Source organism: Mustela putorius, unplaced genomic scaffold (genome assembly GCF_011764305.1).
Source record: "Mustela putorius furo isolate JIRA1106 unplaced genomic scaffold, ASM1176430v1.1 tig00003845_pilon_pilon_pilon, whole genome shotgun sequence".
Lineage (NCBI taxonomy): Eukaryota > Metazoa > Chordata > Mammalia > Carnivora > Mustelidae > Mustela > Mustela putorius.
The window spans coordinates 5752349-5779665 of record NW_025421998.1 but is presented as its reverse complement, the minus strand read 5'-3'; the positions used below and the strand labels follow the sequence as shown (position 1 = coordinate 5779665).

Here is a 27317-nt window from a genome sequence, read left to right as displayed (position 1 = left end):
CAAGAGCTCTGTGCTAGGTGCTTACATGATTTCAAGCCATAACAGACCTCTGGTGCCAACATTTATGACAATTTACAAGAGGAAAAAACCAAGGCTTTTGGTTGACAAGACTTTTTGGTTGGCAAGACTGAAGAAATAAAGCATGCTTGAGGTCGTATTTACTTAATGGCAATTTTTATTTTTTAAGAGTTATTTATTTATTTATTTATTTGACGGGGGGGGGCACGGAGTGGGAGAGGGAGAAGCAGACTCTCCACTGAGCAGGGAGCCCCAATGTGGGGCTCCATCCCAGGATCCTGGGATCATGACCTGAGGCCAAGGCGGACGCCCAACGACTGAGCCACCCAGGGGCCCCTAGTGAATGGCAATTTTTAGATCATATGGTTACTTCTTGTCCCCCTCCACAGTAAATATATATATACGTGTGTGTGTGTAGTGTACATATATAAATATACAGAATATTAACATGTGTACATATTAATATGTATATTGTTTTTAAGCAAACAGGCTTGAGCAATGGGACCCACCTCAAAATATCCATAAGCCTTAGCTGAGCAATGGGCTGCTTAACAACTGGGCACAGTTACCCAAGAAAGGAGAATTCTGGCTGTCACCATACCTCCTCATCCTCCCCCTTTAGAAACAGCCCCATCCACGAACGAGCGGCAGACAGTCTCTCCTTTGCCGTCCTGTGTGCAGCTCCCTTGCTGCATATCCAAGACGCTTCCATCCTCCTTGTTCTGCCCCGGGTGAATTCTTCCACTTCCTGAGCCACGGGCTTCCCTCTGATCATCGCCCCACATCTGGGACCCCCACATCTGAACGAGAGTCACCCCATTTAGGTACCACCTATCTATGGTACAAACATATATATGAATGCTTATATATCAAACAGAAAACAATTTAATATAAAGTATGCATAAAATATGTACATATTTAATTGGGGGTAAACACTTCTTGTATTAGTTAAAGTGTGTTAGGGTACAAGGGAGTAAGAAATCAACTGAGGGGCACCTGTTTGGCTCCGTCAGCCACCCAGGGGCCCCTAGTGAATGGCAATTAAGCGTCTGCCTTCCACGGAGGTCATGGTCTCAGGGTTTTAGGATTGAGCTGCATAGCAGGCTCTCTGCTCAGCAGGGAGTCTGCTTCTCCCTCTGCCCTCCCCCTCCACTCCTGCACTCACTCTTTCTCTCCCAGAAAGAAATAAAATTTTTTTTTTTAAAGATTTTATTTATTTATTTATTTATTTGTCAGAGAGAGAGGGAGAGAGAGAGCACAGGCAGACAGAATGGCAGGCAGAGGCAGAGGGAGAAGCAGGCTCCCTGCCGAGCAAGGAGCCCGATGTGGGACTCGATCCCAGAATGCTGGGATCATGACCCAAGCCGAAGGCAGCCGCTCAACCAACTGAGCCACCCAGGCGTCCCAGAAATAAAATCTTTAAAATCTGAAAATCCTGATAGCCTGACAAAGGGATGACGTTCTCCATTTTTCTTCATGGCCGTCATGTAGATGTCACTTACATGTCTGGCAGAGGGTCTGCTACCTGTCATCGGTTCCCTTCCGGGCCCAGGCTGAGGAGGAAGTCGCTCTCTGGATCATGACCAGCCAACATGAAGGAGGGAAAAGGTGTCTCGGGGAAGCCTACCCAGCTTCTGAGAGCTTCTACCCGGAAGTGACACATTTCCCTCCATTAATGTGGCATACAGCTGACTGCCAGAGACCAGAAAGTACCACCTTCCCTTGGGGCTTGGGGTAGCCGGATCCTGAGGGACACACTCTACATTCCCCCGCTGGGCTACAAGGAATCGTTCTCCAGTGAGATTACTCAGAAGGAAAGGCAGTAGGCACTTGCAAATCATCTTACCAGATAACAAAACTAAATGTCACTGTCAGAACAACCCACGAATCTCCAATGTCACAGTATTCTCCCCAAATGCAGACACTAAGAATTTATTTTTTTAAAAGAATAGTAAAACATCCTATTTTGGGTGATGTTTAGAAATCAGTGAAATTGATGATTAAGGTAGAAAGGTTTTTATTCTTACACACACACATTTGGTTAGTCTAGGTGACCTTTTGCAGACTGACCGTAATTTCTAGGAGAGAAGGAACTGGTGACTGACCTCTGTCTCCCAGCTACTCCACACTCAGTGAATGTGGAGTAAATGCCAGTTACTCCAGCTGTGAATTTTAGTACAAACGCTAACAGCCCCCGGAGAACTCCTTTGTGTTTTATTTTATTACGGAAATGTTATGTATTAATCCTTCCCTTCCCTGAAGCAATTCATCGGGACCAGGTACTCACCCTGTCATCTGAAAAACGGCAGTCTAAGCAGAAGCTCAGGCTTTCTTCTGGCTCAGATCTACAAAATTAACAACTGTAATAATGCTTCATTTTCCATTCAATTACAGAAACAGAAAAACAATTAACTTCAATTTCTCGAGCCCTGTTGATCATTTTTAACCTGAGATCTCCTCCTCCTTACATTCCCTACAAACCCCACCACCACCTAAAAATGCCACTTTGAGGGGCACCTAGCTAACCTGGTCCACAGAACCTGTGACTGTTGATCTCAGGATTAAGTTCAAACCCCATGCGGGATGTTGAGATTGCTTAAAAACAGAAAATCTTAAAAAAATCAAAATGCCACTTTGATTCTAACTTTTGGAGACATCCTCAAAAGTGATTTTCCCTTGTTTAGTACAGATAAATCTTTTATTCGCTGTATCTATAGTCTTCGTGAAGAAGAATTAAGTGACCCAATTCTCTTAATTTGTGAAGTTTCCTGAATTCCCATTTAGAAGAACAGAAGCTTGACCATAGGACTTTGCCATGTTACCTTTATCATGCAAGAAGAGACATAGTTATATTAATTAAAATAATTAAATTATGAATAGCTAAAATACCTCAAAATGTCTCTAGTTGCTTCCTAATGATGCACCTATTCTATCGTTTATTATAATTTATTAGAAACAGATAAGCTGGCCAAAACTTGCTGATCTGCAAGATAAGCAATAATATTTAGTCAAGGCACTCTCCTAAACCCCTACCTCCTACCTCCGAATTTCGACCACTGCCAGTTCATGGTCAGATCATGGTACATGGTATTGTACATACCAACCGTTGAGAAGCAGGTCTTCTTTCTCTATCCTACAACAGGACTCTGTATAAACAATAGTTTATAATTGTTATATAGGTAATATATATATCAATTATATATAACAATATATAAATTAAAATGGATATATATGTATATATGTGTGTATGTATACATATCAATGAAAATATATGCCCGTAGAATGTCAACCATGATAATGGTAGAAGTGTTAGCGTTGATAAACACGTACGTTTTTGAAAAAAATCGAAATGTGCTAGAATTTGAAATATGCTAATGTAAGGTGAGGTCTCTTGTGACATACAGTGTATTCTGACCTCTGGACCAAAATCTACCAGCAAATGCATATGCCCGCACGTAAGGTGAGTGAGAGCGAGCTTGAAGGAGCAGGGAAGGAAAACCAGAGATGAGAATCAGACCCACTGCACGGCTGACGTTAGTGTTGCTTGAGCGGGAAGGGGGCGGCGCGGTGGCAAACCTGAAAGCCTGCACTAGCCACGCAGGGTCCACGGACTGCTGAGTCACGCTCGGTGGTGTCAGTGTGAGTCCGAGACACGATATCCCTCCTGAAGGGGCAGTCGTCACCCCGCATACTGCCACATGGCTTTAAGGCGGATGCAGTGGACCAGCACGGCCCAGTTTTTTAAAGAAACACAAAGTCCGTATTTTATTTTTTTAAATATTTTATTTATTTATTTGACAGAGAGAGAGACAGTGAGAGAGGGAACACAAGCAGGGGGAGTGGGAGAGGAAGAAGCAGGGAGCCCAAGGCGGGTCTCGATCCCAGGATTATGGGATCGTGACCTGGGCTGAAGGCAGACGCTTAATGACTGAGACGCCCAGATGCCCCAAATCCCATTTTAAATGTGAAATGTCCTGATTTTTAAATGTTGCCATTAATGCAATTAAAAGAAATACTGAATGGGCCATACAAGTCATCAGGCCACCAGTTGCAATCCGGAGGCTAATGTTTCTGGTTATAACCATCCTTGACACAAGTAGTCATACCTTGGACAAAATTATTTAATCTCAGTTTTCAACCTTTAACCTGGGCAAAGCTTTGTATAGGGGCCAGAAACTTCCTACAAAATTCCTGGCAAAGTAACTAACAAACGTCTCAAGGATGCCAGAAACCAGCATGCTGAAATGTGATCCTGCTTTTTAAGCATTACTAACCCTCAACCCCTAGAGATAACCAAGAATACTAATGACAGATAATGCTAATAAGAATACTAATGACAAAAGAATGCCTCGTCAGTTTTGTGTCAGCGAATTATGTCTGAAGAGGCAGCTTCTTCCCTACTCGCCAGAGATAGTCCTGGATTCAGAGTCAAATGCTAATAACTTGACTCAAAGGGAGAGAATAAATAGTTGAAGAAAGGTCATGACCAGCCCTGCCCACCCCCCATCTCAGCAGGGGGCCTACTGATGCTCCTGACCCTTCCCTCAGAGAAATAGGTGATTAGGTGATGCCTCTTCACAGTACAAAACTGCAAGGTATAAAAGGACCATTGAAAAATAAGCCTCCTTCTAACTCCTACCCCAGCTAATTCTGGTCCCCAGAGGCAACCCCCTTTGTTACTGCATTCTTGTGTCTTCTTAAAATATATCTTCAGAAGAACTGTTGAATGCTCAGCCATCGAAAAGGGAGCCTGTTTTAGAAATGCGTGTTTGTTCGGAATTTTGGCTTGGGAGGGACTACCTCAGCCCTTCATTCACAACCTCCCTTAGTATCTCTCCTGCATACCAACCTTTCTAAGGATGAGAGACATTGCCACTCAGAGGCAGCTCATTCCACTTTTAGATAGCTCTGGTAGTTTCCTAATGATTATTTTTTTTAAAATGTTGAAATCTGAAATTGGCAGATCTGCCAATCTGGTGTTTTTTCCCTCATCGCTCTTTGCTTTGCCCTCAAAGGCCAAGGAAAACAGGTGGTCAAATGCCTCTCGCCTAAGAAGGAACTTAAAATATGTGACGCCCTCCTTTCTTTACCCTGTCAAATAACCCACTTCTCCGCCCTTCCCACAGAATGTGTGGTTGCAGGGGACTCGCCACCATGTTCTTCTAGAAAAGATTAAATTTTTATTTAAAATAGAAAGTTCAAAAAGAGGAAAACTGCTCATCAGAAGAGCAAAACGGTTTCCGATTTGTAGCTCGCAAAGCGAAAGAACAGTTTGTTACGAAAATTGATAGATCATATGAAATTTAGTATGGGAAACACTACCAACTCAGTACGTCCCCGCTAATACGATGTGCATGGGTACCTTATCCAGCAATGTTTCCAGCCAAGCAGAAATGTGGGTTGTCGCTTCTCTGAAAACTTTCCAAGACACATTCTGAAATAGAATTTGGAATCCTGATGTCTCTATTTGAAAAGTTGTAGCATCAGAGTGAGGGAGAACATGGTCCGGATTTGGGCTCGAGGCTGGCTTCAGGACTCGCAAATACTACTTTGGGAAATTAGCGAAGTTATTTATTTGACCTTTCCAAGCCAGTGTCATATTGCAGCGTCATCTTGATATAAAAGGCAAGCGAAGTGTAACCCAGCTCATGGGAATCTGATGAGCTAATTTCCGATCAGTCCTTAGCATGGAGTGGGCGCTGACCCTGCTTATTCCTATGGTGGTCGCCTTTGTGTGGGATGTGGCGTGACACATGCCGTGGCAGCTGTCTCTGCAGACATTGGGTGCCTGAGAACCCTTTATGCAGGGCCCAGTCTGGGCACACCTCTGTTCTCTTAAGAGGATGCCAACCCTGCCAGATTGGCCATATGGTTTTTCACCTGACAAGTAACACATTATCACTCCACTCCATGTACCTGCCGAAGAGTACCGAATCATCCCTTCCGTCACAAACTCATAGGAGAAACTCAGACTTGACATAGTATCCCAGGAGGATGTTAAGGCCATCCATTCCTTAGGATCAACCCAGGGCCGGATAGTGTCCCCTGGCCTCCTTGAGTAATTGTTTTCCTAAAGCTTGGCTTCCTGAGATGCCATCAGAGCAGATCAAAGGTTGCTGGGACAAAATATCACTATAAAGGTTAATACTATGACAAAGCAGTGGCCAGTGAGAACTCTGAAGTCTACACACTTCTTTGGAGGGGCCTGTGGAAGAGATTGCTATGCAGCCTTAACAATTAGCTGTAGCTCTGGGGCGCCTGGTGGCTCCAGTCCTTAAGCATCTGCCTTCAGCTCAGGTCATGATCCCCAGGGTCCTGGGATCCAGCCCCGCATTGGAAAGCCTTTTTTCCCCTCTGTCACTCACCCTGCTTGTGTTCCCTCTCTCGCTGTGTCTCTCTCTGTCAAGTAACAACAACAACAAAAATCTTAAAAAAAAAAAAAAATTAGTTGTATCCTTAATCGACTGGTGTTTTAACACATGGACCCTATGATTTGTGCCATCCCTCGGATTTCCTTGACAGACGTGTCAGAGCCAAATCTGTGACCTTGTTAATTAATGCCCAGGACCTTGCTGTGTGTAGATCTTCTCTAAGACTCACTTTCAGATTGATCCTCTGTTCAACTGTGATGTTTCTGGTTCTGGTTTGCTCTTCTCCAACTTGGGTTACTTCCATGGTCATGTTTTTTGTTTTTTTTTTTTGCAAATGGCTCTAAGTCCTGTTTGGAACGTGGGGAGGAAACCAACATGTGGCCTTCGAATCTTCATGGCCTTCTTCACCCAGGGCCTAAATGAGTCCAGAAGGCTCAGCGGGTTGTTCTTAAGACAAAGGAACAAACAAGCAGGACTCTACATTCAGAAGAAAAAATGCAGGTTCTGTGGATATCGAAGAGCCCTGTGTTCTGCACGCTTCCTCCAGCAGCAGGAAAGTTCTGGGCTGTAACTCTACTTACTCTAGGTGGGTGATTTTTACCTCAAACAGTGGGGAGATCAGAGCTGAACCAGGCCTGAATGTCTCTAGTGAATCTTGGGAGGAGAGGAGGGAACCTGGTTGTAGGATGGGGCCAGTGGCTATCCGTCCTGTCTGGGAAGGAACGGTGAGAATAGGTCCCCCTTTTTTTGAATAGCCTTTCTCCTGCTTGAGTTACCCGGTCTTCTCAGGGCAGCTGGGCACCTAGCTTCTTAAAAGTATCTCCCCAGATGTTCGTGTTAAGGCTTTATTCGAAGAGCCTGTCTTTGGTGAAGTAATTGACCACACGTGCTTGCGTTTTAGGTACCCTTGGCTGGTTCCTGGCATACGAAACGCTGTGCACTCTGGGTACTCACGCATTCATTCAACTGATATTTTCCAAAGCCCGTTCCTGAGCCAAAGGTGGGTTCCCTTATTTCGGTCAATTTCTAGGGTGTTTGAGACTTAAGAGCTCCAACTCGGACGCTTGGCACTCCTGCCAGGCGGGTGCGGGGAGGAACCCTGGGCTGCCAGACCAGCTTCCAACCCCCATTAGGATCCTGGGGTGCAGTGGAGGAGTTGGGGGCCAGAGTAAAGCAATGGTTTCCCAGCCCTGCCCTTATCTGGCCTTGGGCATAAGGCGCGGCCAGTTTGCCCGGAGATGATTAAAGTCTGCTCCTAAAGTTGGAGGGGCGGAAGGCGAAAATGGGGGGCCCTGGTGCAAATCTGGCTCGACGGAGGCTGGGTCACTGAGTAACTGTGCCTGTCCGCGAGGACTGGGTCCGGAGGGACAGCGCAGGGAACGTCCCCCTCGGAAATGAGCTCCTAAGGGCGCCGGCTCCGTTCCCGGACGTCGCCTCCTCTCTCCACCCCGGGCCTCCCCGGTGCGCTTGGACCGACAGAGGCCACCGCCGTGCGCCGCCTCTCCAGCCGGTGGCCGCCTGCGGTCCTCGCCGCGGACTCTTCCTCCCTTCTCCTCGCGCGCCGCTCCTCCTCGGCTCCTCCCGATCCCTCCTCCGCCGCCTGGTCCCTCCTCCTTCCAGCCCAGCCTTCCCGGCCCCCGCCCCCGCGAGCTAGACGTCTGGGCAGCCCCCGGCGCGGCGCGGCCGCAGCAGCCTCCGCCCCCGGCACGGTGTGCACGCCCGCGGTCAGGGCGGCCCGAGCCCGGAGCGAGTCCCGAGCTGGTCCCGAGCGAGCCCCGGTGGCCGCCGCCTCCCAGACCGGACGACAGGCGACCTCCGCGTCCACCCGAGTCCCGCCTCGCCGCCGCCGTCCCCGCGCACGGCCGCCCGACTCGGTCCCGCCTGATTGCGAAGACCCCGAGCCGGCGCTTGGGGGCAACGATGCGACCCTCCGGGACCGCGGGAGCCGCGCTCCTGGTCCTGCTGGCCGCGCACTTCCCGGCGAGTCCGGCGCTGGAGGAGAAGAAAGGTAAGGGCGAGACCCACCGGCCCCGCGCCGCCTCCCGACGCGCCCCAACCCGCAGCCCGCCCAGCTCGCGCTCGCGGCACCGGCTCGGCGTCCCGCGCCGCCCGCCCCTCCTTTCCTGTTTCCTTGAGGATCAGCTGCGCCTCTGGCCGGGACCGTGGGAGGAACTGGACGTTTCGTTTCTGGGCTGGGCGAGCGTGAGGCGGCGCAGGACCGGAGGCTCCGTGCGCGGGGCAGCGGGGCTGCGGGCGGGGTGTGGGAACCACCGGCCGGAGTTCGGCGCCCCGGAGCGCTCGCAACTTTCCGTCCTCACTTTCCTGGCCTCCTGCGCCGGGTCCGCCTACGGAGGCGCGGGCGGCTCTGGTTCCAGCGGCGGCGGCGGCTCTGGTTCCCGCACGTGCGCCCGCGCCTGTCCTCCGGCGGGGCCAGGCTCGGCCCGGGGCGCGCGCCCCAGGCGCTTGGGGAAGCTGGGGAACGACCCCTCGGAATCGTCTCGCTCACTCCTCGGGCCTCCTGGGACGGGCGGCTTCTCGAGCCGACCCCGCCGCGCGTCCTCCCTGGACCCGGGTCTCGGACTTGAGCCGCTCCCGGGGGACCCGGCCTTGCCAGCCCGGGGCCAGGCCTGGGTGCGTCGCAGGACCCTGCAAGCCCTTTTCCCAGGTGCGGTGCTGCAGCCCTGAGCTGAGGGGCCCGAAGGTCCCCTGTCTGCCTCTACCTGGGGCCGCGGGGAAGGAAAGGCGTAGTTTCCTCCTAAGCAAAAAAGGGGGTGGGGTCGGGCCCGCCCCTTGGGCGCAGACCCCCGACGCTTGCCCTGCTCTCCATCCTCGTGCAGGTAGCGGAGGGGGAAACCCAGGCTCCTGGCCAGCCCAGAGCTCCCTCCTAGGCGTCCACGCCCCTCGGGCTTGTGGGGTTTCGCTAAATCGTCGCTTCCCGGGAAAACTTGTGAGATTTGCCCCCACCTGCAGCCCTTTGGTTGCGGATCCGGGCTTTAAGGTGCAGCTGGATCCAGCGGTAGGACCAGCAGCGGCGGGACAGCTGGGCCCTGCAGCCCAACTTCATAGGGCCGTACCCATCCTGGTCAGGTCTCCACGGTTTGTCAAAAATAAGGCTCACACCAAACTTTCCTACTCAGCATCCCGAGATTTTCTCTTTGAGATGTTCCTTTTAGCTCTCTGAAGAGTTTGACTTTGGGCCAACCAGCATTTTAAATTTTTTTTTAAAAAAAGGATTGCTGTCCATGGTTCATGGGTGCCAAATGTCCAGACTGAACATGAGCGAGTCTGGCTTGGTGACTACCGGCCATAAACCCACTTCACATGAGAAACATGCCTCAGAAGGTTTAATTACACAATTTCAAAATCAAGCAACCCGGGTTCCAAGAGTCAGGTCTGTACTTGCTGTTGATGTCATTGGCATGGGGGTTTGGTGCTGAGCGAGTTTGTTAGGGGAACATTAATGCATAAACCAGTGGTTCCCAAACTTTGTTGGACATAAGAATCGCTTGGGGGGATTTTAACAAAACAAAACGATATCTGGCTCCCCACCCCAGATATTCTGATTTCATTGGCTGGGGATGAGCCCTGGGCATCGGGGTTTTTGAAAAGCTCCTCTGGTGATTCTGCGGGGCAGCCAGATTTGGGAGTTTGGGAAAGATGACCTGCCAGTGTAAGGGACATATAATCTTTTGGAACATCTGGAATGTTAACAATCTTGCAAAATATAGGAAAGAAGAGGTGGGAGGTGATTTCAGTAATAAGAGGTTAGTCTTTTCACTAACAGAGCTAGTGGAAAGCTCTGCGTCCTTTAAGGGGTCTGAAGGGCTCCCCTTCATCTCTGCAGGGAGTCCTAGAGACCATGGACCTGCTCCTGAATCAGCCGACGATAGAGTCCTCTTAGGCAGGCGGCATCTCTCCCTCTCTGATACAGGGGACCCCTTCTGTATTTTAAATTCACTCTTGGAGCACCTCCAAAGCACCACCTTTTTTTTTTTTTTTTTTTTTTTTAAAACTCCAGAAGTGTTCACAGCTCTTTTCTATTACCCCTTTGAACACTGCTATTAGTGCCTTGGAGATTTGTTTCTGAGAAAAATATAAATACCACTTAATTTGACTGTCCTGTATTTGCTTCAAGCAGAATGCTCCTGAATAAAATTGTGAGAGTAGGCGAACAAATGTCATTCTGTTAGAGTAACGTTAAAAAAAAAACAACAACCCAGTTTTAAGGGGTAAATTATTAAAAATGTTAGAATGAGATATTTTTATAAAAGGCGTTGAAGACCCATGTAAGATTCAGTGTGTTCAAGGAAATTTGCTCATTTTAGAGAGACTTTTTTGGTTCTAAGATATGGTATCTTCTGTTCTGATTGCACTTAGTACTGTCAAACAGTGTTTTAAGTGTCCTTTTAATACTTGGGTTAAGCGTATGTAGTGGGTACTCTATTTATAAAATGGGAAACTGAGGTACAGAGAAGTAAAGTAACTTCCACCTTTAGTAAGAAGCAGAGGCAGGATTCAAACTCAGACCTTCTCCACCTGGGTCCTGCCTCAACCACCTGACTCCACCCCCTTATGTGAGTTCTGTTTTCGGAAGAGCCAGCTCCGTTGTGTGCCATCACCTCATGTCCGATGCTGCGAGTCGGGGAGGAAAAGGACCTGGGAACTGGCCCCTTAGACTTGGTCTCAGTGTGAAACTTGGAGCAAACGTCAGTTTGGTGGTCTAGATCGTTGGTCATTTCCTCATTGGTCGCTCTGCTTGCCTTCTGTGGGGGCAGCTCTGTCACCAGAGCATGAGGGAGCCTGGAGCTTGCTCGGGGGATGGTTAAGCAAGCCCCTCCCTCTTGCAAAATGGAGAGGTCAAGGTGTTATTCTAGAAGAGAGCCTGGATGGTATTCTGGAGAATGCAGAAGTGGGGAAGCTGTTCTAGCTCCTCCTTGGAAGACAGTCTCGATTCAGTAGGTCTGGGCTCTGTTGATGAGGAATAAAAGAGGATTTTGAATCCTATCCCAGGTGAAGAACCCCTACCCTTTTCTCTAGGGAGTTCAGATGTGAGGATGCCCTGTTCAGTCCTGGCCAGAAGCCAGAAGGTCTGTCTTCTCGTTCCAGCTCTGTGTTGAGGCGATCGTGTCACTTACCAGTTCCAGGCTCCCGAGTCCTCATTTCTAAATCCAAGGAGTATTTATTGAGTGCATAGAATGTGCCAGACATGAGTTAAAAGGGGGCAGGGGTGATCTTAGTAGTTTCTACCATTGCTTCCACAGTGGGATTCCTTAAGTCATTAATGAAGTACAGATGATCCTCAATTTACAACGGTTTGTTGTCCTTTTTTTTTTTTTTTTTTTTAAAGATGGTGTGAAAGCAATGCACGTTCACTAGAAACTCTACTTGGAATTTTAATTGATCTTTTCCCCGGGCTAGTGATAACATGGTACAGTCCTCTCCCGTGATACTGGGTGGGGGCAGCGAGCGGCAGCTCCAGTCAGCTCCGCAGTGACCAGGGTCGACAGCCCACATGCCGACAACCATCCCGTTTGTCACTTTAAGGACAGAATTCGGCCAACTATATGAGCTGTTCAACACTTCGTATAAAGCAGACTTTGTGTTGGGTTTTATCCGCCTGTAGGCTAATGTGAGTGATATGTATACATTTAAGGTAGTTTAGGGTAAGCTATGGTATTTGCTAGGTTGGGCGTATCCAATGTCTTTTCAACTTAAAATAATTTTAATTTATAATGGGCTTATGGGGACACAGCCCCATCATAAATCAGGGAAGGTGCGCGTTAGTAAATTGCTTTCCAGATCTGAAAAGGAGACCCACGGTCCTTGTATCTGTCATGTACTCAAACCCATATGGCTCTGTCTAGCAGTAGCTGGTTGATGGCCCCGGTACGTTTTTGACCATTATTTCTGGCTTTATGCATTTAGTTTCATAGTCTGTAATTTTTCAGAAACTCATTCTGAAGTTTGAAGAAGCTGATTGCCAAAATCCATTGTGCTACATGATTGGACTTGGTCCACGTGACAGCGCTAACATGTTTTGAAATGTTTTAGAGGTAGTGTCAGTGAAGATGAAGCAGTCCACCCTGTTTAAAAAGAAAATACTTTTTTTTTTTTCCCTTTGATCTAAGCTTCAGGACCAGCAGCTAGTGTCTGAAACTTTCCTAACAGGAGTGGCAAACCAAGTCCAAGTATTAAATTGATGATTATGAACGTTGAGGGAAGAGAGCCCCAACACTGGTGCCCGAGACCCCAGAATTAGGGTGGGATCAGAATGCTGAAGGACCCACCTGGGAATCATTTGGCCCTTGCCTTGTGGCTTGCTGTGAAAGTTGTGTGTTTGTGTTTCTTTTAATTACTTTTTATTTTTTTTTAAAAGATTTTATTTATTTATTTGACAGACAGAGATCACAAGTAGGCAGAGAGGCAGGCAGAGAGAGAGGAGGAAGCAGACTCCCTGCTGAGCAGAGAGCCCGATGCGGGGCTCCGTCCCAGGACCCTGAGACCATGACCTGAACCGAAGGCAGAGGCTTTAACCCACTGAGTCACCCAGGCGCCCCTGTGTGTGTGTGTGTGTTTTAATTTGGACTTAATACAGTAGAAATGGGCTGGTTTAAAGCTAGGTTTTATTAATAGGGGTATGTTTTGAGAAAAGCTCAAAGTTCGAGAATGGCCCACCTGGTCATTGTTCCCACATATACAATTTCAAAAAACGAGACTCCGCTCCTCAGATCTGTACTGAACTACTTGAGTTTTGTTTTCTTCTGTCACTTTTAGACATTTGACATTATCCCAGGAAACGTTTTTGGCTTCAGTTATCACTTGCTTGTTCTTAAGGCATCAACACACGTAGGGAATAGAATATAAACCTTGTTCTCATGGGCCATTCCTATTGACATCATAGCTTCTCTCTGTTCCTTCTTTTTCATTTTCCTCCTGAAAGGTTGTCTTTTCTAGACAGTCCCAGCAGTTGGCTCTTGGCACAACATCTCAGGGTATGGGTATGAGCAGGTTAGTTTGAATGCAGGCAAGGATCCAAGCTTATGTCAAATAACCGGTTTGACTGAAATTTTCACTTCTTCAGAGTCATTAGGTGCAGTCTCCTTCCTACACATTCAGATAGACACACTCAGTACAGTTGTCTAGAAAGTTCCCGGAGCCAGCTGGGAGCAGGAAGGGTGTTTAGGGCCACTGAGCAGTGGTGGCTTGTTTACTTAGCCCTGTTAGAAACTAAGTGCTGGGTTTGACATTTTAATCTCTGCAGGCCCTAAAGTATAATATCAAATGCCTGAGAGTGTTGACTAAGCATCTGTGAATTGCATAGGCTTAAAATAAATTCTGTTCCTACCAAATTTCAGCAGCTTGCTTCAGAAAGTAGTATGTGAAAGTGAACACAGGGGGATAGAATTTCCTTCTCCACTCCAAGTTCTTTCCTGTGCTGGTGGGCCAGCACACCTGGCCCTGATTTAGTAGAAATAATTGCACAAGTTAACCTCTGTTGTTTGTCCTTTGAGTATAAGGACACGAAGTGCTACCTATTACAACTTAGGCTTTTATTTTCTTTGTGTTTGAGCCACAGTGAACAGTTTGCTCTGTCCTGTCCACATTTGGAGACTTAGGAATGAATCAGGTTTGGTGCTTGCCCTTTAGTCTGTTAGGGGAAGAGAAATCTCTAGATAACAAAGTGTGAAACTGTCACAGAAGCAATGATAGAATTCTGAAAGGGATGGAGTGTTCTGGTATTATTCTTTGCTTTCAATTCTACCTGGAGAGGGGGCCGGCTATCGCCCCAAGCCGTGGGTGTTTCCCCGGAGAAGACAAGCCAAGGCATCCCAAGAGTAGGTCCCATAGTAGCAGAGGCCCGGGGAGCCCTGGTTATTCGGTGAGATGGGAAAAGAAGGGGGAGGTGGGGAGGCTACACCAGACAAGAACTTCGATGCCCCCTCTTCCCCAAGAGGAGGCTCTCCGGGGGAGGTCTAACCTGGGAACCGGCTGATGGGTTGGGTGCTTGAGACGAAGGACTCCAGCTGGAGTGGGAGTGGCCTGCAGAGGGAACAGGGAAATAGGGAGCTGGGTGAGTCCTGCCAGCTGGGAGAGATGCGGAAGGGGAGAGCGGGAGCGTGCGGGACCAGTGACTCAGGTGGACCTGGAGGCCGTTAATGTGTAACCAGTGCAAGACCTAGAGGATCCCAGGTGCACCAGGGTTCTGCCCTGGAAGTCAGGATGAAACACCGTTGCCCCTCGCAGGGGCTGTGAATGCCCCAGGAGGAAGAGTGGGTTGGGTGGACGTGGGGTGGTCCGATGGGGAAGGTGACGGGCCGGTAGGTAGAGCAGTCGGGTCCGGAGCCCAGGAGAGCAGCGTGGCCTTGACTTGTCATTTGATATGTTTCCATTGCAGGGGTTGTCCCTGCCCATAAAATAACCCCAGCCCCCAGCCTATCTCCTGCTCCCTGGCTCCGTCCGCGTTGACCAGGTTGGGTTCTGGGTCAGCCTGCTGCTTTCTGTGCCTGGCCGCTGTGGTTGGGTCCACAGCCTGAGGAGTTGCAGTTAGAAGTGAGCGATGAATAACACAGAGCATCCGACAGCCCTGGGAACGCTCCTTGTATCCCATGTCCTCAGACGGGAGTCCCTGTTTCTAACGGCAGCATCAGATCGCTCGGTTTGTACATTAGTTACTGAATTGAAAAGACGAGAAGGTGAATTTTTTTTTTTTTAAGCAGTAGCTTTTGAACCTTAGAATCACGTGGGGAGAATGCAATGGAGGATGCCTTGCAGCACTCTAGACCAGCCGAATAAAGTCTTCCTCGGGGACAGAGTGTCAGCACACACGTCTTTAGAAACTCCTTAGGCAATCCCGATGAGGGCACCGAGTGGTGTGTGTAGCTGTGGCAGAGAAGAAATTTTGTCTTTGTTCTCAGACTCCCGATGCTTACTCATTGCCTGAGCTTCCTGAAGGTCCAGGAATAATTTGATATTTCCGTAGTAAATCAGTCTCAAAGCTGAATGTTTTTTCCCCATGAACTCGGGAAAAGCCTATTACGGTGGCTTTCGTGGTGTGTTTCCTAAGAGAGCCACAGCAGCCCTTTGAGGCTGCTAGAAATGCACATTCTTGGATCCCGTACCTGGACCTCTGAATAGGATCCTTATGGGGTGGGGCTTACAGTCTGGGGACGGAGCCTTCCAGGAGATTCTGATGCACAACAGGTCTAGAACCACAGACGCTTCAGGCAGACCTCGTGCTGGGTTCTGGATCTACGAGAGGAAGAAGGTAACTGCTTATCTTCAAAGTGCTCACATTGGGAAGGGCTGAACAGGGAGAGAGACAGGAAGAACCCGTGTAATCCAATGTCTTAGAACAGAGGCGATTTGGGATTTCAGTGACAGTCCCCAAATGGGGTTAATCGTATTTCTGTGATGGGGGCAGTTTCTCGGAAGAGTTTAGCTGGATCTCAACAAGGAGACTTTGTCCCATCTCCAGGCAAAGAGAAAAGAATGAGGACGTGCTGGTGAACTTGCTGCCCCTCCTCCAGCAAGCCCACCATCACCGGTCATCCATAAATGTGACTGTCTTATTAGAGCACCTGCTAAGGTTTTAGAATTTCCTGCTTTATGTTCCTAAATGACCACAAGGAAACTTGCAACGTCAAATGTTAAGTGCCTGAGACATGACATATTTTATCTTTTAAAATGAAAATGGCCTTTTTTAAACTTACGGCCGGATGTGAAGAATCTGGGTTATAGTTGATAGTTTCCGCATTCTTCCCAGTAGCATAATTTGGCCCTACAGCTTGTTATGAATAAGAAAAATGATTCCTTGGTGTACTTTAACTCCTACCACAGAAAACAGACAAAAGTCTTCATAATTTTAGACATAGTCAATGCACGCTGAATCACATTGAAGTCAGAAAATGTCTCACATGAAGTGAGCCACTGCCACATGTTAGAAGACATCCATGTCCTGATTCACCAGGGAAAATTGCACAGACTTACCTGTTTCTTGGCAGAGAGCATTTGGAAACAGGTGGATTTGTAGTGAAGAATGAGTATGGTTGGTTGTGCTATCTTGGGTACCCATGCCTTTATGTAACAGGGAGTAGAGAAGTGGTTCTAGACCCCTGTACTTAGCAGTGGTTTTAAGAACATTTTGGAAGGATTTTACTTTAAAACTAGAAACCTGATACCTGAAGGTGTACCACTGTGCACACACTTGGGCCTGCCCGTGCTGGATAAGGTCATGGTTGTCTTAGTTGTGTGTCCTTACACATGATATAATGATCTCATTATAACTGAAAGTTCTTTCTTTCACTCCAGGTTTTGCAGAAAATTGATGCATTGTGTATAATCTCTCCGACATGACACACTGACGTTTTAAGGGGAAAAACTGTGCCTGTTTTAGTTCCTTTGCCCATGCTCATAAACTTACCACTATTTCAGAGTCTGGAATAAAAGCAAATCACGTCTTGAATCTGGGCGAGTCCTCAAGGATGGTCATGGGCTCCTGGAAATGTTCTTACCGCCGTAAATGAGATTTCAGAAGGGTTTTCGGAAAGATTTTTTTGTAACGTCAAAAAACCTGGGTTATTTACTAGCAGACATTGACTATCTGACAACTGCCGGCTTGTCTGTGTTTACAGGCATCTCCTGGTTCATTCTTCTATATCACAAACCATAGCAAAGAGTTAAATTGCACTGAGCAAGATCACTTAGACAAACTACTTGTGTGTGTTCTAGTACTAACTTGGGAGATCTGTTTTTGAAAATACATTTTAATATAGTATCAGAAATTTAAATAATTATCATCTCTTTTCCATGAAAAGGAAAAAAAAAAAAAAACCAGAACCCCCACCCCCCAACCCCACGCCAGTGTCATCTACTTTTGATTCCAGATGAATGTCAGGAAAATGAAAGTGGTTGTTGAAAAATTACTGTGCCACCTGTTGGCTTTTAAGAGACTGATTTTAAGGGGCTTTTACCTCTGATGAATTTCAGAACATTTTCTTGGCTTTGATTTGCTGCATAGTTAATAGAGAATCAGAAACCTTATCCTTGTAGTTACTTCTTGATTTCTTTACCTCTGCTGGCATTTCCTGGTGGTTTAATAGACGGTACGCACGCAGTGTATTTATGAGCGAGAATAATGTATTGCCTTAATCTGTCCGCCCTCCCTTCCTTTCCCACTTCCTTCCTCTCTTTCTTTTTTGCAAGCTGTTACGAATCAATCTTCACCAAGAAAGAAAATTTTGATGTATGACTGTGAATGAAAAACTTTGACAAATGACTGCAAAAATATATTATGTAATTTCTTAAAGTTAGAACGTCAGAGATATTCAGTGTTTATGATCAGTTTTTATACAAATATGGATAGACATGTGTCATTCCTTCAAAAGTTGTATTGCTAAAGGAGTTTTTCTTAGGACGTGGCTTAATGCATTTTTCCCCATGCAGTCTGTTGTTCGTTATAATAGAGAAAACAGGTTAGAATCTACCTCCCCAGTTTCCGCTTCCATAAAATGACTCAACTAGATGGTTTGATGGCTTCTTGCAGCTGCAGATATCCATGAAATTAAAAGCAAACCTAAGTGCATGCAAGATACATATTGAAACTTACAGATGGTAAGTGTGCTCTGTGATTGAGATGCTAAAAGACTGATGTTATAATAATAATAACACCTTGCCTTTGTCTAGGACTTGACCTAGAGGAGGCCTTCACCTCCATCTCCAAGCTTCCTAAGAACCCCACAGGATGGGGACACTTACCCACATTCGAAGGTTAGGGACTCAGGCTGTCAGCAATTCTGCAGTTTGCCGTGGTCACCGAGCTCATTGACATTGAGCTGCTGGGAGTTTCCTGCTATAGGGCAGACTCCTGACACCAGTATGGAATGTCTCCAAAACTCTACTTCCTCCTCCTTTAAGACACTGTTGCTTTTTAGCCAGTGGCTGCCTCCTGTCCCTGGTAGTCCTATTCCTGAGTCAAAGACTAATAAAATACTTTCATATTTTTTGTTACATTTCTGTCACTCATATAACCAGTGCCCCCTCATGATTTTGGTATATTCTGCTCCAGTTTTGTTCTTTCCCACTTTTTCTTGTGATGAAGTCTTTGAGTCTTTGTGTGTTTTTTAAGAGGACAAACTTAACAAGTTGTGGACCCTCCAGGATTGCTGGTTTTCTATATCAGGTCCCTTATAAGAAGCCATTCTGCCTGTCATTATATTTGGAAGCACTGACTTTAAGGAGAAATGATTACAGAAATCCCCTCTCACTTAGAGGACCTTCCTTGTTTGAATGAATCGAACCGGCGATGGGACCGTTCGTAGATCTCTCGTTGATGGTGATCTACCTTTTCCAAAAGAAATGTCAGAATACAATGTTTATTTTCCTCCACTGGGAAGGAACGAACTTTTTTTCTTATTGTTTATTTCTAACATAGTGGAAACTTCAGCAGAACTCCGGCAGAAATTCCCCCCCACAACGAACGTTTATATTTCTTAATTATAAAGCAGAGTAGAAAGAAATCCATTCAGAGTAGAAAGAATCCCATATCCCATCTCAACGGGATAAATGATCTGTAATTGTCATTGATGTTGTGGAGCTTTGGAGAATATCATTCAGGAAAAACATTGATTTTTTTTCTTTTCTTTTTTTTTTTTAGAGCCGAGTCTGATGCATCTCTTGTTGAATGAACAAACCCTTTCAGTCAGCAGGCAGTTAGAGTATTGATTTTCAGGGCTTGCTTAGTAACTGGCCTCTATGCATTGCATAAGTTATTTGGGCAAAAGCTATGCCACTTCACCTTCAATCAACAAAGTCCGCCCAGCCAAGGCAGAACAGAAAGTTGAGCAATTTGGTGAAATGGGTTGCTCAGTTTTTCACTTCACTTTTGTCTTCTAAAGACTTTCTCTCTCTCTTGTTTAAATGCAAACTCAGTGATGTGCCTGGTTTGAGGCGAGGCATCGAATGGAAAAAGTCCCAGATGGATTGAAGACCTGGGTGGTTATCGGGGTCCATCTTCCCTCATGCCAGAGTCTTGTTCTTAACGTCTTGGCTAGAAAAGCTAGGGCTTTGAGAGTGTTGGGCCAGGACTGCTACATATTCATCGTGTTGCCCAGTTGCAAAAACAAAACGTTCAAACGATAGCCAGGAAAATCAGTAGTCATGAATTCAAGGCCTGAACTATGCTAATGAAGCCAGTGGAAACGGGGTGCCAGGGTGGGGAAATTGCCAATAGTGTATATATACTTCTTTTGCTACTTGGGGGATTTTTTTTCCTTTCCTTCTTGGACCTTGTTTTGGGAGGAGGTCAGACTCTATTTCCCTTCTAGGCTTGCTTTCTCTTCTCTAGTGGTAAGGGAAGAGGTAGAGCAAGGTGGTAGCTATAGGTGAAGCTGCCGTGTTGGTCAGCACAAGTGGTAAAGCCGCCATGTTGGTCAGCACAGGTGGTGAAGCCGCCATGTTGGTCAGCACAGGTGTCTGAATGCAAGCTTTTCGACTAGTCGGACTTTTATAGGCTGGGGGACTTCTGAACACTATTTACAAGGTTGAATTCTAATTAAAAGTGAACCACTATGTACCACATAGTGTAACAACTGTAGTCCTGATCTCATGGTCGTCACATGTCCTGTTCACAAGCTGTTCTGCTAAGCCCACAAAAGGCCTTGACTAAGTTTAAGAGTAGTTTTAAATAATAGTAATTATTACATTATTTATAAAATAACAGATAGTAATTAATACCCAGTGATTTTAAAAGGACCCACCCAACATGGCAACTCGGTAGAGGCCTCTTAGAGGTGGAGTGAGAACGGTGAGCTCAGTAAGCCCATCTCTGTCTGAGGAAGCAGCATAACATAGTGGTCAGGGGTTCAGTGCGCCCCTCAGGGAACAGTCTGTCTGCAGATGAATCTCCTCCCAAAGAGAGTTTGATTTGGTGATGCCTCACCTGTGCACATTTCTACTGAGCCTTCCAATACCGGGTAAGCAGAACCTGGTGTGATCCGGATTGGCTCTCCTATTTGGGGGGAAGGGTGCCTCATGATGTGAGTGACCAGGGTAACACTTCCAGAGCAGCACAGGATGACTCCAGAGATAGGTGAGTACTTGGTCTCCTGGCCATCTTGTGGGCAATGGCAGCTGTCTGGCCCTTGGATTCCCCTGCACTCCCTGTTGGTATTACTTTTTGCAGAAGATACTTCCAGTCGCTTATCGGGGGTTTGCCCACCTGCTGGTCTAGGTTCTCCCCAAGAATCTCTGCCCCTTTGTATTTTTTTCTGGCTGTAAAGTGGGATGTCACTGATTAAAAATGGGGAAAATACTTCAGGGTTTCATGACTCAGAGGAAAAGGGGCACTTCCTCAGCCAGGAGTTTACTGCATTTTTGGGGTGAAATGCAGTGACCAAGCCAGAGGTCAAAAAAGCCACCTGTTTAGGGCCATTGGCGTAACTTTGCTCTTAAAACAAAGGCTGCTCTAGGTGGACCTTTGGGAACTTGCACTGGTTCTAAGTGTGTCTGAAAGGATCATGTCTATAATTTTCCCAATGTGAACATTATTATAATAGGCTAAAGAATGCATTAGGCCACTGATTCTAGACTAATCACCACTAACATTTGATGGATGTTTTTATTGTTGTTCCAGAAAAGGCAATAATAACCTTCTTATATCTGGCATCTATTTGATGTTAAAATATTTTGAAAAACCAAAATGCACACATGGGATTAAAATGAGTATACAAGACAGTAAGTATACCAAAAAAGTCTCTAGACCTGTGGTGTGGTGCTTTTCTCTGGATGGAATAATGCATTAAAGCCTTGCCTCCTCCGCATGTACTGGGCCGTGCAGGACGTCACAGACAGGGGTGCTGTCTCTGGACCCAGGCCCTACTTTGGTTGCAGGGTGCTGCTGGCCAAGTTGAGCAACTCCTAGGAGTCCTGGTTTCCTCATTGGCAGAATGAAGATAATAATGGCACTTATCTTGGGGCACCTGGGTGACGCAGTCGGTTAAGCTGACTCTTGGTTTCGATGTCGGTCGGGATCTCAGGGTGGTAAGACCGAGCCCTGGGTTGGGCTCCATGCTCAGCGAGGAGTCTGCTTAAGCCTCTCTCTCCCTCTGCCCCTCCTCCCATGCCCCCCCCCTTTCTCTAAAACAGATAAATAAACCTTAAAAAAAACAATGACACTTATCCCATGGGGCTGGAGAGAGGATGGTGACGGGAAGCACCAGGCCCGTCCCTAGAGCACATTCCAGAATGGGTGGATATTATCAGTGTTTGAAGCGCTGACTTGCACTGTGACCACTGCCCCTCACCATGACCTTAATGATCCCTGTCGTAGGTGTAGAGGAACCTGGGTTGAAGAAGGTCCTGTCACTTACCCAAGGTCATCTGCCAAGGAAGGGTAGGCTCTGGCCTCTGACTGGGGAGCTTCGCGGCCGCATTCCTGTGCCCCAGATGTTTTGCCCTGCCCTTGGGTTTGCCCTGCCCTTGGGCCCTCCTCAAAAGGCCACAGGACCCAGGCAGGGGAAGGCTCAGCTCGCCTTGCCTCCTCATTCCCCATCTCGGGACTCCCAGAGCACAACCGTTTGACCCCTCTTTCCTTCCACGGCGGGTCTTACTTTCCCTTAAAAGAGGATGGTGGTTTTCCTGCATGGCTCTGGGCCAGTCTTCGGGATGGCCCTGACTTATTCCAGCACTGTTTTTACTTTCAGACTTGTTATGGCTAAAGTGAAGGCTCCTGTTTTGTCTGTTTTCTCCTGTTCATCCTTCTCCCCTTCCGTGGCATACATGGCCGCAATGGGCACGCACCTTTTCCCCGTCCAGCCTTTATGCCTTCTTCATGGTCCCCCGGACGCATGGACCATCTCACAAGGAGGGAGGCAAACACCCTCAAGCCCTCGGCCCTTTGCAACAGTTCAGCTCTCTAAAGAGCGAAAATAATGGGCCTGCATTCTCTCTTTTAATTATTACATGATCTAAAATTAATTAAGCTGTTTCAGGTAATGCTTGGTGCGCTGGGGTTTTGAGCCTCTGCCTGTCCTTCCCCAAGGACTGATCCTTTTTCCCAGGACTCTGTCCTCAGAACTTCCTTTGGTTCCTGTTCTTCCCCGGTTCATAATCACAAGGCCTGCAAGTGTTTATGTGGACCTCCAAAGTACGAGAAAGTCTGTCAGTCTCTATCGTTGTTTCCAAATTTGCAAGGGAGCAGACTGGTCACGAGTTTACATACACTAGAGACTTGCTGTGTCCTACCCCCGCAGTATCTTAAAGTTATTTTTAAAGTTGTTTTATATCTGCGAGTAAAAATAAATGGCTTTTGCTGCAAGAAACACCAAAAATGGAAAAGCTAACAGTTCAAAGATGATAATTTATCTTGTAAGAACTGCTAGCAGCCCAACTGCTTTATTAAACAGTGAGACGATTTATGAGACTATGTGATTTACAAATGGGTTGAAGGGTGGTCTAACCTTTGGGCCCATTTTCTCCATCCGTGAGCTTTCTGGGCTCACAGCAGCGTAGTCGTGGAGATGGAACGTGCTTGGAGCACTGTATTTGGAAACATAAGAGACACAAAGGGAAGTGACTCTTACCACCTATATGTAAGGTCTGGGAGGCAAACTTTTTTTTTCTTTTTGTGCATTAACTTCATGGTTAGCATTTATTGGGGAGTCAAAGTAGCGGGGAGGTGAGGTTAGGGTAGGGGGAATGTGTGGTTAGAAAGGAAGAATTATGAAAGTTAACTATCATGCATATACTAGCTAGTATTTTTAAGCACTTTCAAAACACATTGTAGAGTAGGTATTTGTTTGAACTTAATATTTTGATCTTCTTTTCAGTATTTTTTTAGAAATTAACAGAGAAGTTAAGGTTCTTTTAAAATTGCTGTAGTTCTTAGAAAAATCATACTAAAAACAAAACGCTGACCATGTTACATAAATAAGAATAGTGGTTTGCTGCGAAAGCAAAGGTTTTTGTTACTAGCTTTTTATTTTGAAAGAATTACAGATTCACAGGAAGTTGCAAAAATAGGCATGGGGAGGTCAGGTCGGCGTAGCCTCTCCCTAACCTCCCCCAATGGTAACATCGTAGTACGAAGTTTTAAATATTTAGTTTGACATCTTTACCTAATACCTAGGCTAAACGCTCACTGTTTTAATTAGCTAGTGAGATGATATTACAAAAATCATCATCTTCACAATACTGTTTAGAAGTTCCTTTTTATGTTTTCTGGTCTTTAACATTTGGAGGCAGGAATGAGGAGGAAAAGGGAAGGACAGAGAGAGGAAGAACATAGGTAGGCAGACAGACAAATTGAGAAACAAATAGAAAAACAGTATAGAGGTTCCTCAAAAAAGTTAAAAAATAGAACTGTCCTACAACCCGGCAATCACACGACTGTGTATTACCCCCAAAATGCAAAAATACTAATTCGAAGGGGTGCATGCACCCCAACATTTATAGCAGCATTATCTATAATAACCAAAATATGGAAACAGCCCAAGTGTCTGTCAACTGAAGAATGGATAAGGATAAAGAAGATGTGGGGTGTGTGTGTGTGTGTGTGTGTGTGATGGAATATTACTCAGCCATCAAAAAGAAAGAAATCTTGCCATTTGCAATGACGTAGATGGAGCTAGAGTGTATTATGCTAAGTGAAACAAATCAGCCAGAGAAAGACAAATATGATGTGATTTCATTCATATGTGGAATTTAAGAGACTAAACAGACAAACATAGGGGAAAGGGAAAAAAGAGAGGCAAAGTGTATGGGAGACTCTGTGGAGAACAAACTGAGAGTCGCTGGAGGGGAGTGGGTTGGGGACAGGCTAGATGGGTGATGTGTATTAGGGCAGACACTTGTGATGGGCATTGAGTGTTGTATGTGAGTGATGAGTCACTAAATTCTACTCCTGAAACTAATACTATACTATATATCAACTAACTAGAATTTAAATAAAAAATTTGAAACAAACAAACAAACAAACAAAAAACAAAAGAAGAGAAACAGACAGGAGAATGGGTTTTCATTCATTGACTGGACAAACCAAACACTCTCTTTTGTAGTTTTGGGTCCGTTTACATAAGCTAAGTTTATATTCTATTCAAATCACAAATGGTTTGAGTTTTTGTGTATGTACCACCTGTTCAGCCTGTGTTTGTTTTCATCTGTTTGTCCTAATTGGCCTTCTTTTATTAAGTGTATTACCCTAGAGGAGGTCTTCTGGAATGCTGATGATGTCATTTTTTTTATTAGTAATTCCACAGACATACTCCTTTGGTAAAAAATTCACAGAGCTGCACCGTTTTGGTAGGTACGCTTTTCTACATTTACATTATACTGCAATAAAAGTTTTAAATACTGTACTCAGTCACTTCATGGAGAAGATTAAAACCTTGTAGGCTAGGGGCGCCTGGGCGGCTCAGTGGGTTAAGCCTCTGCCTTCAGCTCAGGTCATGATTTCAGGGTCCTGGGATCAAGCCCCACATTGGGCTCTCTGCTCAGCGGGGAGCCTGCTTCCCCCACCCTGCCTGTCTCTCTGCCTACTTGTGATCTCTCTCTCTGTCAAATAAATAAATAAAGTCTTAAAAAAAGAAAAAAAACCTTATAGGCTAACGCTCATATTTTATAAGGAAATTTAGTATCTCAAAGAAGGTATCAGATTGCAGTCAAGGTGATGCACTTATTCTGTTTTAGTATATATAACCAAAAAGATGGCCCTTTAAAAGTGAGACTCCTCTTACTGCTACTTCAGTTTGCTCTAAGTTACAGGTTATTTTAAAACTAGGGTGAAAAAGAGTAACCTGCCCTCCTCCTTACCTGCATCCCTAAATCCCTGGAGGGAAAGCCTTTCGTAACAGGTATTAGCCAGCTGCAGAATCTTTGCAGAAAGAGTGTCCTCTGTGGGCAACCACAGCTTCCTTCCCTGTCTGTGACTTCCCAGGGTCAGGCTCTTATGCGGCTATATTCAGACCGACACAGGGGAAGAGAAGAGAAAGTGACTCCCAGGGTAAAGGGAAGTTCCCACTTCATACAGGGGGTGCATACCCACACTGCAGGTCCTCTGGTGGAGTTTCCAGAGCTTTCCAACGCTCCCAGCATTCTGAGTCCCAGTCCTCACACCTGTTATATCGCATAGCCATAAACCACGTTTGCAAGATAGCAGGGCAGTTTATTTCAGTAGATTGGTATAATTTGGCAGAATCTCATGCGCATGTTTCTTTTTCAGTTTGGTTCGACTCCATAGGCGTGCATTAAATATTTATTGCATAGTGTATATGAAAATCTGCTGGGTGCTGGGTTACATGGAAAATGTCATCTGTGCCCACAAGGAGCTGGTAGTCCAGAACCCCGTTCAGTCTGTCACATTCATCGAAGTGAGAATTTTGTCTATTGTGGTTTGTGAGTACTTCAAAACTGAAATGGTCACAGAGTCCAGAATGTGTATATATGAATGTTAAGTCTAAAAAGATAATTCTGCAGAACCCCTTATAGCTTTCTGAGAGCCTTGGACATACTTTATCTCATTTGAATAATTATGTGAAAATAGCCTGAGTTCCCTTTTTGATCTCTTGATCAGGGAGATCCCAGTGATAAGAAGCCTCTGTGCCCACGGAAGGACTGAACTAGCTCTGAAAATCTGTGTACTCTCTTCACGTTTCTAAATTGACATCAAGGGGCGTCTGGATGGCTCAGTAGTTAAGCGGCTGACTTCAGCTCAGGTCATGATCCTGGGGTCCTGGGATTGAGCCCTGCATCAGGCTCTCTGCTCAGCAGGAAGCCTGTTTCTCTCTCTCCCTCTCCCCCTGGTTGTGTTCCCTCTCTTGTGTGTCTCTATCAAATAAATAAATAAAATCTTTTGTAAAAATTGACATCTAAATTTGTTTTAAAATTGTTTTAGATGGTAGCTCATTCGGTTAAGCCTCTGCCTTCAGCTCCAGTCATGATCCCAGGGTCCTGGAATCGAGTCCTACACTGGGCTCACCACGGCTTCTCCTCCTCCCTGCCGCTCCCCTGCTTGTGTTCTCTCTCTGTCTCTGTCAAATAAATAAATAAATCTTAAAAAAAAAAAGAGACCTTATTTTAAAAAATAATAACATAAAATTGTTTTCCATAGGCTTGATAGCTGTAAGAGATAATAACTTCAGCCATTTAAAGCAGCTAGTCAGCAGCTTTTCTGCCAGATTGTTTCTGACTTTTTTGGGGATTGATTTTTTGCCAGAAAGATTGACTTTTTTTTTTCCCGATTAAACAAACAAAACAACGTGTTAATGCTTTCCTCCAAAGATCTATCTCCGTTCTGAACGTGGGTTCCAAGGTGGGTATTTGACCACACTGATGGGAAGATGGGCAGAGGCACACATCGGGAGGCGGTTGCCTTCAGCCTCTCCGTTTTGGAGCTGAGCGAGGCCGTCTGCACCCTGCTGTCCTTCGTTCCTGGGGGCCTGCTATACTTCTGGTGGGAGGCAGCACGGAAGAGGACGTGGCAGCAGGAGGAGAGCCTGGGGCACGACACGCAGGCAGGTTGGCTGTAGGGAAGAGCACAGGTAGACGTGAGACCCGGGCCATAGTCCCGGAACCCATGCTCCCTGTAACCCCAGGTCCCGCAGCCCACGGACGACAACAGGGCAGTGGTGGGAAATGACCACTGAGGAAGCTGGAGGAAACACCTCCCCCCCGGGGAACTTGACACTGACCTCCAGTGAAGCTTCCCAAAGACGCAGGGCTGGCACTGCGTGCACTGAGCGCTGCCCACAGGTCCCCCGCCCTGGCCCAGTGTCTGTTTCTACCGCAGCCTGGCCTTGAGCACCTGCGACGGGTGCTGACCTCTGCTTGCTTCCAGGATGCAGACTTTTATTTATGCTGCATCAGTGAGGCTATAAGGAAGCAGTGGGACGTTTATGAACCTGCTCCAAGAGCATTTCCTCAAACAGAGCTGCGAGT

At 46.4% G+C, this 27317-nt stretch overlaps 1 protein-coding gene across 1 annotated transcript in view; it reads left to right on the top strand.

Annotated features, from left to right (window-relative positions):
• The first annotated feature begins 8051 nt into the window (after positions 1 to 8051).
• EGFR (epidermal growth factor receptor) overlaps positions 8052 to 27317 on the top strand; it is a 200052-nt gene continuing 180786 nt past the window's right edge. The window contains exon 1 of the mRNA XM_004739376.3: positions 8052 to 8397. Coding sequence (XP_004739433.1) covers positions 8310 to 8397 — 88 coding nt within the window. The 5' untranslated portion in view covers positions 8052 to 8309. The remainder of the gene's footprint in view (positions 8398 to 27317) is intronic.